This window comes from Alosa alosa, chromosome 12 (genome assembly GCF_017589495.1).
Source record: "Alosa alosa isolate M-15738 ecotype Scorff River chromosome 12, AALO_Geno_1.1, whole genome shotgun sequence".
In the NCBI taxonomy this organism is placed as follows: domain Eukaryota; kingdom Metazoa; phylum Chordata; class Actinopteri; order Clupeiformes; family Clupeidae; genus Alosa; species Alosa alosa.
Window position 1 is genome coordinate 25203843 of NC_063200.1, and position 14423 is coordinate 25218265.

The 14423-nt window shown below is 46.6% G+C and overlaps 1 protein-coding gene across 1 annotated transcript in view; it reads right to left on the reverse strand.

The window, feature by feature from the left end:
* The window catches only part of xrcc4 (X-ray repair complementing defective repair in Chinese hamster cells 4), a 31071-nt gene that overhangs the window by 5347 nt on the left and 11301 nt on the right, over positions 1-14423 (reverse strand). Inside the window, exons 4-7 of the mRNA XM_048258320.1 lie at positions 9904-10070; positions 7113-7265; positions 6399-6553; positions 3572-3716 (exon numbers count right to left, since the gene is read on the reverse strand). Of these exons, the coding sequence (XP_048114277.1) occupies positions 3572-3716; positions 6399-6553; positions 7113-7265; positions 9904-10070 (620 nt within the window). The remainder of the gene's footprint in view (positions 1-3571; positions 3717-6398; positions 6554-7112; positions 7266-9903; positions 10071-14423) is intronic.

Below are 14423 nucleotides of genomic sequence, written 5' to 3' on the forward strand. Positions count from 1 at the left end.
CACTGAACTATGAGCCGGCTTAAGAATCAAAACCCGCCTGTGCCAAAATGTTTCATGGGAACCAGGGAATGCATAGGAAACTAGGCCACTGCATACAGCAGCTAAAATACTCTACTGGTGCAATTTAAATGAGTACAAGTAGTCTGACTTTAAATGGAGACCAGAACGCTTGTATGAGCAAGACGATGACTTTCCAAAGGGAAAAGTTTAATGCCAAAACAGTGTATTTGACATTTGCTACATAAACTTCTCTGTCAGATCAAGCACTGTTGTCACAAATACATTGTACTAACCATTCACCAAAGAAATAAACAAATATTCAGTTGTCAATGAAGCGACACCCTCTTCACTAACTCAATGGTGAATAGAGAGCCAATTAAATAGTAATAAATCCTTCATTACTGGCCTAGAACATGGCAGCCATTCTGAAGTGATACTAAAACAGTGAAGACATTGATGTCATGCCATCTGACAGGGATCTTCTGTTGTCTGTGACCACACTTCGCCAACTCCACAATCAGTCAGCTGTGGAAGGACGACAGAAAACCTCAGTTCAATGGCCATCCATCTTCCTTGGTCCTCACTCACTCCTCCTCTGTCTGTCTGTCTCTCTCTCTCTCTCTCTCTCTCTCTCTCTCTCTCTACTCTCTACTCTCTATACTCTCTCTACTCTCTCCATCTCTCTCTCACTCATTCTGTCTCTCTTGCTTTCTGTCTCTCCCTCCGTTTCGCCTCTCTTCTTCTTCTCTCTCAGATTCTCTGGACCCTCTCTCTCTCTCTCTCTCTGGATCTACTCCCGTCTTTTCCTTCCCTTCTCTGTTGAGGCGACCTGCTTGGAAAGACAACCAAATGAAATGGTGGCATCGACATTTGAAGGAGAACTAGAAAGGGTCTGCAGAAAAGACCACAGTGATCTAGAGCAGGCACACTCCAATCAGGTGATGAAGGTTCACCCAGCGAGCTGAGTCACTGCAGCTGCTTGCTTATCTTTTTTTTTTATATCATAATAAAATGGGCTTTGTAGGAGCAGATGTACACAGAAAGGCGACTTGCCTTTAGTGACTGGCCAATTCTCAGATCTCTTGGCAGATGGAGAAAGAGTTGTGTTGTGGTGGAAAAATCATAGCTGAGCCTGTGGGAGATGTAACCTCACCTGACTTAAACAAGTCAGAGACTGGCCACTTCCCAGACGACCAACAGTGGCTGCTCTGTCATAGTATTTGAAGCTCCTCAAACTGTGCCCATTGCTTGTAAATTGACCATTAAACAGCCTCTAAATGACTCATTAGTTACAGAATTTAGTGGGTAGCTGGAATCACTCGCAATATCCAGTGTGCTGGAGAAGCTGGGCAGAGGGAGACACTGAACAATGAACAACACTGATTTAAGGGATGTATTTTTTTTTTATCTCTTATTTATCTATGTGAAGGCTCACAATAAAACAAAGTCATAAAGGGAGTGAGAAAAAAGATTTGGTCATGCTTTGGCAATAAATCAAACCTGTTTACAGCAAGGAGTAAAAAGCTGCCTTTCAGAACAACAGCATGCTGAGATCTTAAGGAATGTAAACATTATCTCCAGGCTATACATGTTCAAAGCTGCATATGATGGTCCCAAGAACTTCAATTTGTGGGCCTGATTAAAACCATTTCTCCTGATGCAGAACAACAGCCACTATTTATTCCATTAGATGTCCTGCTGGACCATTAAGGAGTGGAAAGTCTTACTCTGGTACTGAGGCTGGGCCAGTGGCGCGCGTGTGTGTGTGTGGGTGTGTGTGCAGACCCCTCGGATAGAGAGAGACGCTGTCCAAGACAAACTCTCCATCGCCTGCATCAACCTGATGCACACTCCCAACCTGGCTCCACATCCAGGCTCACTAATGCCCGTGGTGCGGCCAGGGAGCGAGCCTTTAGGCGGGCAGGCAGGCCGGCAGGCACGCAGCAGGGGGATAGGTGGACGTCATTCAGCCAAGTGTGTGCTGACAAGCGAAACAGAGCGACATTGACTGCTGTTGCTAGGTCTTTGAGTACGCTAATATCCAGCGCTAGCTTAAGTTATGGACTTGAAACAAATCCCTTCATAGAATCTAATGAAATGGTTCACTATTACGATCAAGGGTTGTGCCTGAGTTTTAAGGAGTGTGTGTAAGGTGTAATATATAATGCCCAATAACTCAATGCCATGTTTAAGTCAGTGCGTGACTCAATTAAATTTAATGGCTTTGGAATGGTGGTTAGCAGTTACTGTTAGCCTGATGAAATGTTTTCTGTTTCTGTCAGGCATGACCCCTCGACAGAAACGGTTTACTCTGTGTTACACAAAGTCCCACAGCCAGAATGGATGACATAGGCTCCATGTCCGTTAAGTGACATGGTGTAAGCTTGTTTAATGGCTCTTCACCATGTTAATGATGCAATGAAAAGGGGTAGAGCTGTCGTCTGAAAGTGAGGATTTCAAGAACTGCTGCATTCAGAGCATAATAAACACCCTACTTCTGTGCTTGTTTCTGTAGTAAGAATTAGTTTTTCCTGCAACAGAAATTAGAATAGGAGTTAAGATATACTTGAAGGAACATCATAGAACTGTACTGTCTCTTCTGCCATGAGCCATATTGGGCATGACTACGAGAGTTCATCAAATGATAATGCTATAATATGACAAAATACAATACTCCATTGTTTAACACACAAAAAATTGGTGTTTTGAGTCAGGGGTAGAACTCAAACCATCACTCCCATGCCCACAGATTATTGGCCTAACAACCAAATGACTGAATGTGGACACTTCGCCATGTGATTTAATAAGGTGTTTATCACTAAGGCGAAAACCAGATCTGGTTTACAACACAACTGGTGTGAAGAGCGGTTTTATTTCTGGGTAGCTGGCAGGGAGATTGGATTTTGTCCTTTTTTTTCCCTTAGGAACATAGTAAGGGCCTAATACTAAAACAGGATTCAGAGTAAGGATCTGTCGGTGTTACTCAACAGAAAGTTAATCCCCCATCAAGGGCTGTTTTTACAGCGCACTATCGTAGCCCAGGGAGTCTTCAGAGAAGAATAATATAGTCTGATGACTAATTTCCAATTTCTTGCTCAGAAATGAGAGGGAACGCTCGATTACAGAGCTATTATATTTAGTTTTCGAACAGCAGCAGAGGTGCTGGCAGAGAGAGCAGCAAACCCCTGCGGGGAGTTTGATTCAGAGAAACAGACACCCTATCCGCATCACTACTGTTGGACTGTTGGAGGGAGAAGGTAGACTCTGTCCAAAATTGCGATTCGAGGGAGAAGGTAGACTCTGTCCAAAATTGCGAAAACAAACGCCAGAGACCAAGACAGTTGGAAAAATTGAGCGACTCTAAGAAATGAAAGTCACAGTTTAACAGATTTACAAGGATAAGGAGGGGGGTGAAAGGTTTTTTTTTGCAAATGCGTACCAGAAATGAGGCGGAGGGTGAAGTTCTGGACTGACAACGAGAACATTTGAAATGCAAGGATTGATTTTACATACTTCAGTTGATGGCACCTGAAAGGCTGAACACTTTAAAGGCCAGTGGTTTCTGGCGTACCTGGACCTATGCGAATCTTCCAGAGCCTGCCTCTTGGCCTGGGCCTCCAACTGCTGAAGGTGGCGGTGGCGGCGCTTGCGGTTGGGCGCCACGTCCGTGATGTCGCTGGAGCCATCTTCCATTATGGGGCTGCAGCGGAACGCGTCTGAGGGGACAAGAGAACACACGGACACAGTCCACTGAATCACAGCGTGAAAATGTGGAACTGGCCAAATAATCACCGTAGACGTCTGCTGTTTGCTTAAACTCTGCAGCAACATCTGTTTGCAGGATCCCCCTGAAAGGCTTCATTCATGAAAACAGCAGTTGAATAATAATCACAATAATAAAGGAAATATAAAGGCCATGGCTAGATTGTATGATTTGTATTGGTAATGGCTTGTAAAGCCTCTGACCGAAGACATCAAACTCTAAAGCTTTAAGGGCTGGAAAGAGAGAGAGAGAGAGAGAGAGAGAGAGAGAGAGAGAGAATAAGAGAAGAGTGTGTGTGAGTGTGTATGTGATTGATTGACTGTGTGTGTGTGTGTGTGTGTGTGTGTGAGTGAGAGGCAGGGAGAAAGAGAGTGCAGGGGTAATGTTAATGCTCACAGAGCACAGCTGGCCTTGTGGGCTTCCTGCCTGCACAACTTAACTGGCATTTACCTCATAAAATCACAAGAGACACATTCAGCCTCCCCACTTATTTTTCATGCACAGAGACATACAGATCTTTATTTGTGTGTCCCGCAGTGGACGAGTGCATCTTGATGGGTGCAAAGTCTGTCCGGCAGTGTTGCAGTGCAAGGAATAAAGGCTGATTTATTCTGGAATCGTACGTCTGTGTGTTCTGCATCATCCCTTCGTTCTCACTGGCCACACACCAAAACATCTGACTCATTGTCGTGGTTACGGAAAACAACATGAGAACCTGGGTGCCTCTCTCCTCCCAACTGGCTATCAATCACATTGAGGCACCATGAGCTAGAGGGGATGTTTTTTTTTCTTCTTTTCACTCGCCTCCACAGTTAACCCTGGTGATTTTACCCAGAGCACTATGTGCACTATGCTGAGGTCCTTCATCCTCCTCTTTGAAGTTATGCTCTTGTGCTATAGGTGATTTTGTCCGCTTGTGTTACGCAATACCAGCCTTAGGTCATTTCTGACTCTTTGTGAAGGCAAAAAAAAAGGGAAAGGAAGAAAAATAAAAAAACGGAATCCCCCGACTGCTTTCGGTCAGACGGCGGGCCGCTGTTTCCATAGCAGCCGCGGGTGAGCATCGAGCATGGTCACTTGTGCCGTAACGTTATGTGGAAATGTCTACACGTCTCTGCTCTGGCTCACGGGGTGAAATGCTACCTTCCCCCCTGGCGTGCGTTCAGCGTGTGGAGTAACAAGACACACCACATGGTTATGACAACATAAAAGGAAAAGTCCACGTTTCAAGGATGGCACAGGCAGTGCTCAGAGAGTTGCCCAGAAAGCCTTTAAAAAGCCATATATGTCTCAGTGCTCACCCTACAAGCTCAGTCTTAAGTTAAACAAAAGTGTTAAGCACCTAGCAACCACCCATCACAGCTATCACATTCACTTTGTTTACTGACAAACCTGACAGAGAGTAGGGGAAAGCTAGCTTTCATTTTTTACTAGCTTCAGTGTAGCTTTCCAAGAAAGACTGTTACTCCAAAAGTTTTTATGTTGGGGGGAGAGGTTGAGCAACACATAAAGAATCTCTTCCACCCGCTCCACCCAAGTGGTCCATCTGAGGGGAGTTGAGGATGACTCAACATGGAGAGCAGACATAGTAACGCCCCCCACCCTCCCAAATATAGTCCTAAAGTAAGACGATGTCGAAATCGGCTAAATACAGATGAGGTGTCCAGGAAACAAATAATCTTATGGCTTGTGTCGTCACTGTGGACTAACTACGCACACACACAGACTTGATGACGAACGTGTCTGTATCTGTGTGTGTGTGTGTGTGTGTGTGTGTGTGTGTGTGTGTGTGAGTGAGTAAGTGAATGAGGGAGTAGAGACTCAAGCATCTCTAGGTCAAGAAGGACTACCTGCTGGTGAGTCGTGGGGCCTTTCCCGGTGTTTGCGTCAGTGTGAGTGGGGCCTCGGGCTGGGCCTGGCTCTGCTAATGGTAATGAGGAGCTCAAGACCTTAACAAGCTCAGGATGCGGCTTCTTCAGATCGGGGCCGGCTTCCCCCTTTGCTCATCTCCAACACACTCAGACTCGAGGCCCGCGCTGAGGCTCGGACTAACGCAGGGGAGCGTCTTGAATGATTTTAGTGAGTTAGGCCTTCATCAGAACTGCAGCTGTTACAGAGGACTTGGTTCCACTCATCCATTAAAGTATAATGCCCAAGATGGCTGATGGAAAATTTGGATGGGGCGAGACCCAAAGCAACCTCTAGGAATGAGAGAAACTGAGATGTTCCACAGTGTTTATTTGAAAAGCACTTTGTATGAACTGGTGATGGAGCACAACATATTACCGGTATTTGCATAGCGCATTGATTTAAGAAAAGGTGGATACTGAATTGAAAATGCATGTACATTTTGTAAATGCTTGTATAATATGTGTGTGATTGAGGGGAAAGAGTGCGAGCCAAATTCCTTCTCGTCTGCATCTAAATTTAGAATTTGGATGTTCAAAAGGTGTCACTCATTTCATTTAGGTAGGGGTCGTTTCATTTAGGTAGGTAAAACGTTCCGAAGGCAACCTGAGGAGCTCAGTTAGGTCTAGGCATGGATACAGACAGGTCGCTGGAAGAGTCTAGCACCGGTGAGCAACTGGATACTCGTCCCATCATTTCCAATGAGGAGTGTGGTTTAGTCTCTTACCTTTGGCAGAGGTTCTGATGCCAGAGGTTGATGGCCGCTCCTCCTTTTCCTCTTCCTCCTCAGTGCTGGCTCCATAGTCGCTCTCTTCCCTCGCTGGACTCGGCCCAAGGCCCGTGCTCTCCGCTGCCTTGCTGCACTCTGCCTTGGCCACTTTCCTGTGGTAGGCATGTGAGAAGCACTTGATTATCGGTGCATTCTGGAGAACCAATGCACACGTAGGCTAAAAATACACCCTCAAAAACACTAAGCACTAAGTTTAAGGGCCATGACGGTGGATCAAGTTGACTGGTCCTCCATCTTGGGCAGCAAATTGGTTGGTAATGTTTGGGGACTAATGAAGCATGAACACTGACACAGTTTGTGTATTCTCATCAGGGACTTCAACCTGGCTAGATAGATAGCGCTCTTTTGCTTGCGTTGTATCCAGTCATTGTTGACTTGGAAAAGATCTGAATGAGGTGAATCGGGGATGGTATCCAAGAGTTAATTCCTTAACAACGCAGAATCACATCATCCATTTCTCAATAACAAGAAAGTGAGAAGTGATTCTGTGACTGATATAAGTCACGAAGCCAGATTTCCACACGGTTGCCAAAAACCCATATTGCATTATGTGAATGACACAAATCGCTTACAAAAGTGCTGATCTTGCATTATAGGGAGTGAGTCATGATGAGTTGTGAGAGGTCACTGGAGGTCAGGCGTGGCGCTTACCTCTGCTCGCGCTCTTCCTCCAGGGACTCCTCCAGCTGCTTCACCCTAGCCTGCAGTGCTCGGATCTTGGCCTTCTTCTCGTTGAGGACCAGGACGAAGCGGCTGTAGAGCTCCTGCTCCAGGGTCTCCTTCCCAGTGACATAGCGCTCCATACTGCAGAGGGGTGGAGGGGGGGGGAAGAGGAGGATGGGGGTGGGTGATCAGGATGCAGCCGTGTCCATACAGCAACAGAGCTATTCCCATATCCCGCGTCTAATCTCATTTCCTGTTTGGCCGGTCCGAGGTTGGAGGGGAATGGGCATGGACGGCTTGTGTAATAGAACACACTGGTGGTGGTGGGGGGGGGCAACTGAGACAAACTCTGGGGCCTGACGTCATGGCCTGTTTGGGATTATCGGTCACTCTTGCCCTTTTCTCCCAGACCCAGCAGTGGAAAAAACACGGCCATTAAAGAGGCACTACACCTGTGGGATAGCGTCAGTTCGCTCACAGCTCAGGCCAAGGCTGACTACCACCCAGGCACAAACACACACTACCACCCAGGCACACACACACACACACACACACACACACACACACACACACACACACACACACACACACACACACACACACACACACACACAAAGAGAGGGAGCAAAAAGAGAAAACAGCCATAAAATAACAGTCTTATTTGAGAGCTCTGTGCATTACTGGTCTGGGTGGAGTCATGGTACTGTGGTCAGACAGGGGCTGTGAGGTGATGTCATCCCGACGTGAGGGTGAAGCATTCCGCCCAGTGTGCAGGTGGAATGCCTCCACCCAGATAGTGAGAGTCGCAGACATAGGCCACAAAGCAACTTCATATCCTCAGGACGTGATCACTTGTTTACACATTACCAGTCAATCTCCAAATTAGATACATTCACACACTCTTTAATAAACACACTTAGAGACCCATTAACATGCACGCAAGCATGCTCACACAAACACAGCTCAATATATATATGCGTGCACAGTAAACATGCCCTTCCTACGCATGATGTGAATTGTTTTATAGTGTGCTAGTGTATATTTATGTGGTGGTTAGGTCTGTTCCGATGAGTCTTAGTGCAAGTTGATGTACAAAGAGATTGAAACACACAGAAATAAATAAAAGTAAACAGCAACAGTAGTTGGGACTACTAATATATTTAAATGGTTTAACAATGCTTTGAAGTGAAATCACTTCAGTGTGTAATCGTGCATTGCAACAATGTTCTTTTTATTTCAAATGTGACAATTGTTTATTGATATTGATAGAATGGCATTTTCATCTTGTTCCACTTCTACATCTGAATGTCTGTATACTGCTGAACACATAAAGAGACACTTCCTTTTTGCGGGCAATCTAGAAACTAGATTAAATAGACACATTAGTCTACATATCAAAAATCCTAAGTACCACTGCAGTTTTCATCACTTGAAATGATGCTATAATAATGGCATCTGCTTTTCCATGGTTAGTTTGCAACTACAGCAAAAGAGGCGTCCCCATGATACTGGTATTCCAGGAGAAGGACTTGTGATGGCACTTCTCCACCAAAGCTTCCAGTATAAACTAGGTGCCCTCAGCTTTTTTGATGGCTACTTATTATCGCTGACTCTCATGACTAAGAAACGATTTATAACAGAAACAAAACAAAGGAAAGAACAGTGTTTCTGTTCTATTGTTTTTGGGAATAAATTGGGCATTTTACTATTACAGTTTCCGCCAAACGTGGCCCCAAATCTGAGAATAAAATGAGAATGTAGCATAGCACACTGATGGATCCACTGGATGGATGAATGAAGGGACGGGAACAAGCAGCTGTAAAAGCCACTGCCTGATTTCATTTTGGGAGGTGAAGCCATCCAGAGGAGTTCTGGGATTCCCCCAGCTCCCCTCTGGTCTGGGTCAGAATGACAACAGTCCACAGCCAAAAGCCACCCACACCACCTTGACATGTGGTTCTAATCAGTTCCCTCACAGAGTCAGGGTCGGCTCTTGGAGAGTTCGGGAGAAGCCCTGTGTATTTACATCACTCATTTCACATCAGAGGCATTGTGTTTCATAGACAGAAACAGGGCAGATAGAAAAAAAAAGAGCAAAAAGAGAGAAAGTGACTGCTGTCTCCTGGCAACCAGATACAGACACAGCAGGGTTTCTACTCTTCCAAGCTGAATCACGGACGACAAAGTTAGGCCAGGGGCGGAATGGGGAGGGGGGTGTAGTTGCTGTGTCTCACGAGCAACAACAAGAGCAGTAACCTTGTTGAATTACGCAAATGGAACAGATGAATGCAAACCGAGCCCCGTGTCCAGAATGACAATAAAAAGCAGTCAGCGGTGGGGACGGCGCGCTGGTGGAGACTCCGGGCCACCAGGCTCCAGGCCACTCCCTGTGGCTGCAGACGGCCTCATGCCGGGGCAGGGCACCCAGTCTACCCACGCCCGGCAAACCTCAAAGAGCGAGTGAGTATATGTACACACAGTTGAGTATGTCATTGTGTGAGAGTCTGTAAACTGATGACAACGTGTGTGTGAGAGAGAGAGTGTATGAGAAAGGTGAGGGACCGCATACATACCTCCAGTCAGTGTGTGTGTCAGAAAGTTGATGAAGGTAACATTATGCACATGTACATATGCAATATGTAAAAGGTGAATGAGCTGATGCTGGTGATAGTGAACCTGTTTATGTATACTCAGAGAATGACTAATAAGACATAAGCCTATGGCAGTTGGAAGTGTGTCTGGACAACTGCAGCTTAAATGGGGGGGGGGGGTGACCTACTCTCCGGTGATGCGCTGCTGCTCCCGCCTCAGCTTCTCGTTCTCCTGCTGCAGCCGCTGGTTCCTGCCGTGGAGCCGGCCGCCACGCTCCAGCCCGTGGGCGATGAGCCCCCTGACCACCGCCGCGGGCTCCGGGACCGGCGTCAGCTCCACCGCCCCCAACCTGAACTGAGATAGCACAAGAGAGAGAGAGAGAGAGAGAGAGAGAGTGTGTAATTCAGAGAGGAAGAGGGAGAAATGGATGGAGAGAGGGATGGGTGGTGGGGGGTTAAAAGGAACAAAAGAGCAGAGAGAGAGAGGATGTAAAAAGAAAGAGGAAGAAAATAAATAAAATAAGAAATATTAAACCAAAGAGATATATGAAATGTGGAGTTGCAAAAAGGACATAAAAAGCAGAGTGGAAAAAGTGTGAAACAGAGGTAGACAAAAACACCTCTATTCATCGCTGCATCTGGACCTGACACCTGCTGGGCCAGACACGAGGCACTTGAAGCCCCTACTCCACGTGGGCCTCTGCGTCCAGCCCTCGGAGCGCCAGCGGGCCCCCGAGTTTTAAGTAGCGCCTCGTCTTTGGACGTGGAGCCAGGGCCGCGCCACACCAGCCCAGACTCTTACAAGCTGTGCCAAGGCCGGCCACTCCAGAGAGAGAGAGATAAGGCAGGAGAGACTGCTGTGATCTCGAGCTGGCCTCCGACAAAGACACTTCAGCTGCCCGCGATCGGCCCCCTGATCCGCAAATAGATGACCACCCCGCCGAGGATAAGGAGAGACGGACACTCTCACACAGGAGCGTCCTGGCCACTCTAGACTGGAGGGGGGTCACGATAAGGACGACACTACACGGCGGGTGTCATGGAATCACAGAAAACATGGAGGCAGATGCCCCGACACAGACAAGGGCTGAAACCGTGTGAATATTCTGTCACAAAGCCTTACAATAAACCAATACACTTAGAGCGCATACACATGATGCAAGCATTTCAAGGCATTGTGTCAGTTCTTGGCTCAGTCAGAAGTCATAATTAAGGGCGCCATTTTCTGTTTATTTTTATACTAACTGACGAATAAACTTCTCAGTGCACAAAAATTATGTACTCGGCTCAGCAGATCTAAAAATAAAGTCGTCTTGGCTATAATGGTCATCCATCCTCATTTCCACTCATTTCCAATCCACCTGGGAGTGTCGACGCTACGGCACTGTGCTCTGGAACACCAGAAGGCACTGCGGCTCAGTCTGGTTTGGTGTCCTGTCACACTGTCCATGTCCACTGTCCACCACGCGTCCGCAGCAGCACAGCGGCTCCCGTTCCAAACCAGGAGAGTAGGAACACACAGGGAGGGGTAGTGACTCAAGCCTCCAGTGGCCGCTGCCAACCCCATGAGACATTAGGCTCAGGGCGACCAAGCCTCTCGGGACTCTCCTCCACAGCCAAATATTAGTTCATTTCCTATGACTAATATCTCTAATGGATACTTTCACACAAAATCGCCTCATTATGTTCAATGAGAATGCTACTGCTGACCAATGTGACTGAACGTCAGCTGGACTCGGAGTTAATGGTCCTCCATTACACATGCTGTGGGGCTGGCCTGAAGCACCGATTTCCATCCTATTTTGAGCAAAACTTTGCGTGCACGTTGCTCTGGAGCCTAGATTTCCATGAAATGTAATATTGAACTGACAGACTGAAGGGATTTTAACAGACTCGTCATCACATTAAGCAATAAATCAACTCCAGTGAAAGGCATTCTACTGAAAGACAAATGAGGGAAAATGATGATGCTTAATATTATGACTACAAGTTATAAGGTGCCATTGTTTTAAATGAGCAGTTTCTACTTCAAAGGACAATAAGTGTGGCCATGACTTGAAAGTTGAACAATTTCATTGCCTTGTTGATTGCATGACAAATGTGGTGCACGGCCTACTCAAATTAACCCAATCTCTTAAAAACTTAATGCAAACCCAAAGAAGCATTGCAAACAATGCATAAACATAAAATTTACGATTGCCCAGTCAAGGCTACAGGATGCGTGCACATCATTGCCAATCAGGTGTGTCCAGTCATGGAAGCAATGTGTCCATCAGCACCCCCCCCCCACCAGGATCATGCCCCCTGCAGAAGGCTAGAATGGTCACCACCTCCCAGCTCAATATAACTGTATACGCACTGGAGTCAAAATGCAATCATTTGTGCGCAAAATCTGTTAAACGCAAAACCAGTTTACACAACTGCTCTTGCAGTGCTACTTCTGCCTTCCTCTTTCTGAAACAGTCCATTGCAGTGGGCAGGGTAGTCGGTGTCCTCCCTGGGTGGTAGTCAAGGGGGACACCCTGGAAACAAAGAAACTTCCTGATGACAGCAGAAAGAGGAAATGTGCCACGCTGCCATACGCCTACCAGTGACCGAGAGTGACACTGGGGGAGACCTCCCCGACAGAGAGCGCATTGTTTCTGCACGCGGTCTGGAAAGTATTAAGGACGGTCACATTTCTGTAATCAATCAGCCCGGGACCGAGTGACTCCCCAGCAGACGTCAGCAGGGCACCCCCAGCGAGAGAGAGAGAGAGAGAGAGAGGGGGGAGAGGGGGAGGGGGGGAGAGAGGGAGAGCACTGGGAGACGTGGCTTGTGTGGCTCCCGGAGGGCTGCTCATTCTAGGTGGCACGGGGTGTGCTAATGCCACGCTCGGCCCCGCACAGCCAACCCTGGAGCTGTCCAAAACACACCGGTCACCTGAGGATGGAGGCCACACGGTCTCAGACAGTCTCAGACGGTCTCGCATCATGTCCCTCTGGCAAACAAATCCAGCTTCCATGTCCAGGCTCAAAACGCATGGTCACGCCTCAGAACAGTGAATGAATTTGAAGAAGCCACCTGAGTGGTTCAGCTTCCAAGAATGTCACTGTGTATTTGTGCTTGAGACACAGCAGACATTGAGCACTGAGAGTGGGTTCTTAATAGTCTAAATCAAAAATGATTTTTGGGCAGCGCAAACGGTGGCATTGCACTGAAAACCATTTATTTCTTCATGACTCTGGTTTAAATGTATCCACATGTCCCTTGCACTGTAGGTGCTGTCTAAACTCAAGGCTTTGTGTTTTGGGACATTTAGGACTTTAATACTCCAAACAGGTCCAGTAATGCTCCCACATGTCTTTTTGTAAAAGCCTGGCTAGTGCCAACACATGGAAACACTAAACAATTAACAGTGTGAGGAACAAGGCCATTGAGCAAAGCGAGTCTTTCTGCAGGGCACTACTTAGACGAAAGCAAGCCTGATAGTCATTATTCCGATATCAAAGAGTCGAGGGAACATCAACAACTTCCCTTTTCTCTAAAAAGTGTGTGCTCAACCAAAGTAACAAGAAAATTCACATGGGATAAACTAGTAAAAAGACCACTATAGATGCCTTCAAACACAATTCAGGAGCAATTGAGAATGTGTGTGTGTGTGTGTGTGTGTGTGTGTGTGTGTGTGTGTGTGTGTGTGTGTGTGTGTGTGTGTGTGTGTGTGTGTGTGTGTGTGTGTCCACGTGCCTTTGTGCGCTGACTCTGCATGACTGGCCCCTCTTGACAGTCCACCTGTCTGAAATGTCAGTGAGCTCTAATAACTGTTTGGGGAACCAGAAGTCAGGGTGTTCCTAAATCTTCAGAAGGTTACAGTGGGGTTGAGTCCTCAGCTATAATAAACCTGCCGTCTTCAAACACTTCATGTCAATACGTTTCATTTATTCAGCAAGGCCGCGCTGCCCCGGCAGGCCAAACACCTGCTTTAGTAAACTTGAACCTGACCATTTGCTCAGGACTTTTTAGAGGCCACTCTTCAAGGGCCCAGCGTGCACAGAGAGGTAACTGTCTCGGGGAGGTAGGGGGCTGTATTGTAATAGCTGCTGATCAGCAGGCTGGAGGAAAAAGAGAGAGAGAGAAATAAGCAGGACCTGTAATCTTCCCCCTGCGGAAAGACCTTTCACACTAATGAAACAAAGACACAAGTGCTGGTTTGTAAATGCTCAACACATGGCTGCACATTCTCTTTTTAATACTCATATCTTTGCAGCTCCACTCCTCACTGTGGGGTAGATGCTGCAGTATGTTTTTGTCATAGGTATGTAGGCAAAACGTCTGTTAAGTGATTAGATAGGTAGATAGATAGATAGATAGATAGATAGATAGATAGATAGATAGATAGATAGATAGAAACTATCATTGATCCCAAAGGAAATTATTTCTCTGCATTTTAACCACACTGCACACACTGAGCACACCCCCTCAATTTTTCTACCAGTCAAGGATTGAACCGGCCACCCTTCAGTCACAAGTCTGATAATTAACCAGTAGACCACAGCTGCCCCCATATTAATAAATTGGTAGAGCCCCCTTGAGCTATTTAAATATTGTTTGATTTTTTAAAATTTAAAAATAGTATGGGTCAGAAGGTGTTTTCCCTCTCTGTTCTTTATCCACTATTTGTACACGTTCAATACCCTGAGAGATTTTACACTCATAGTGTATCTTTGTT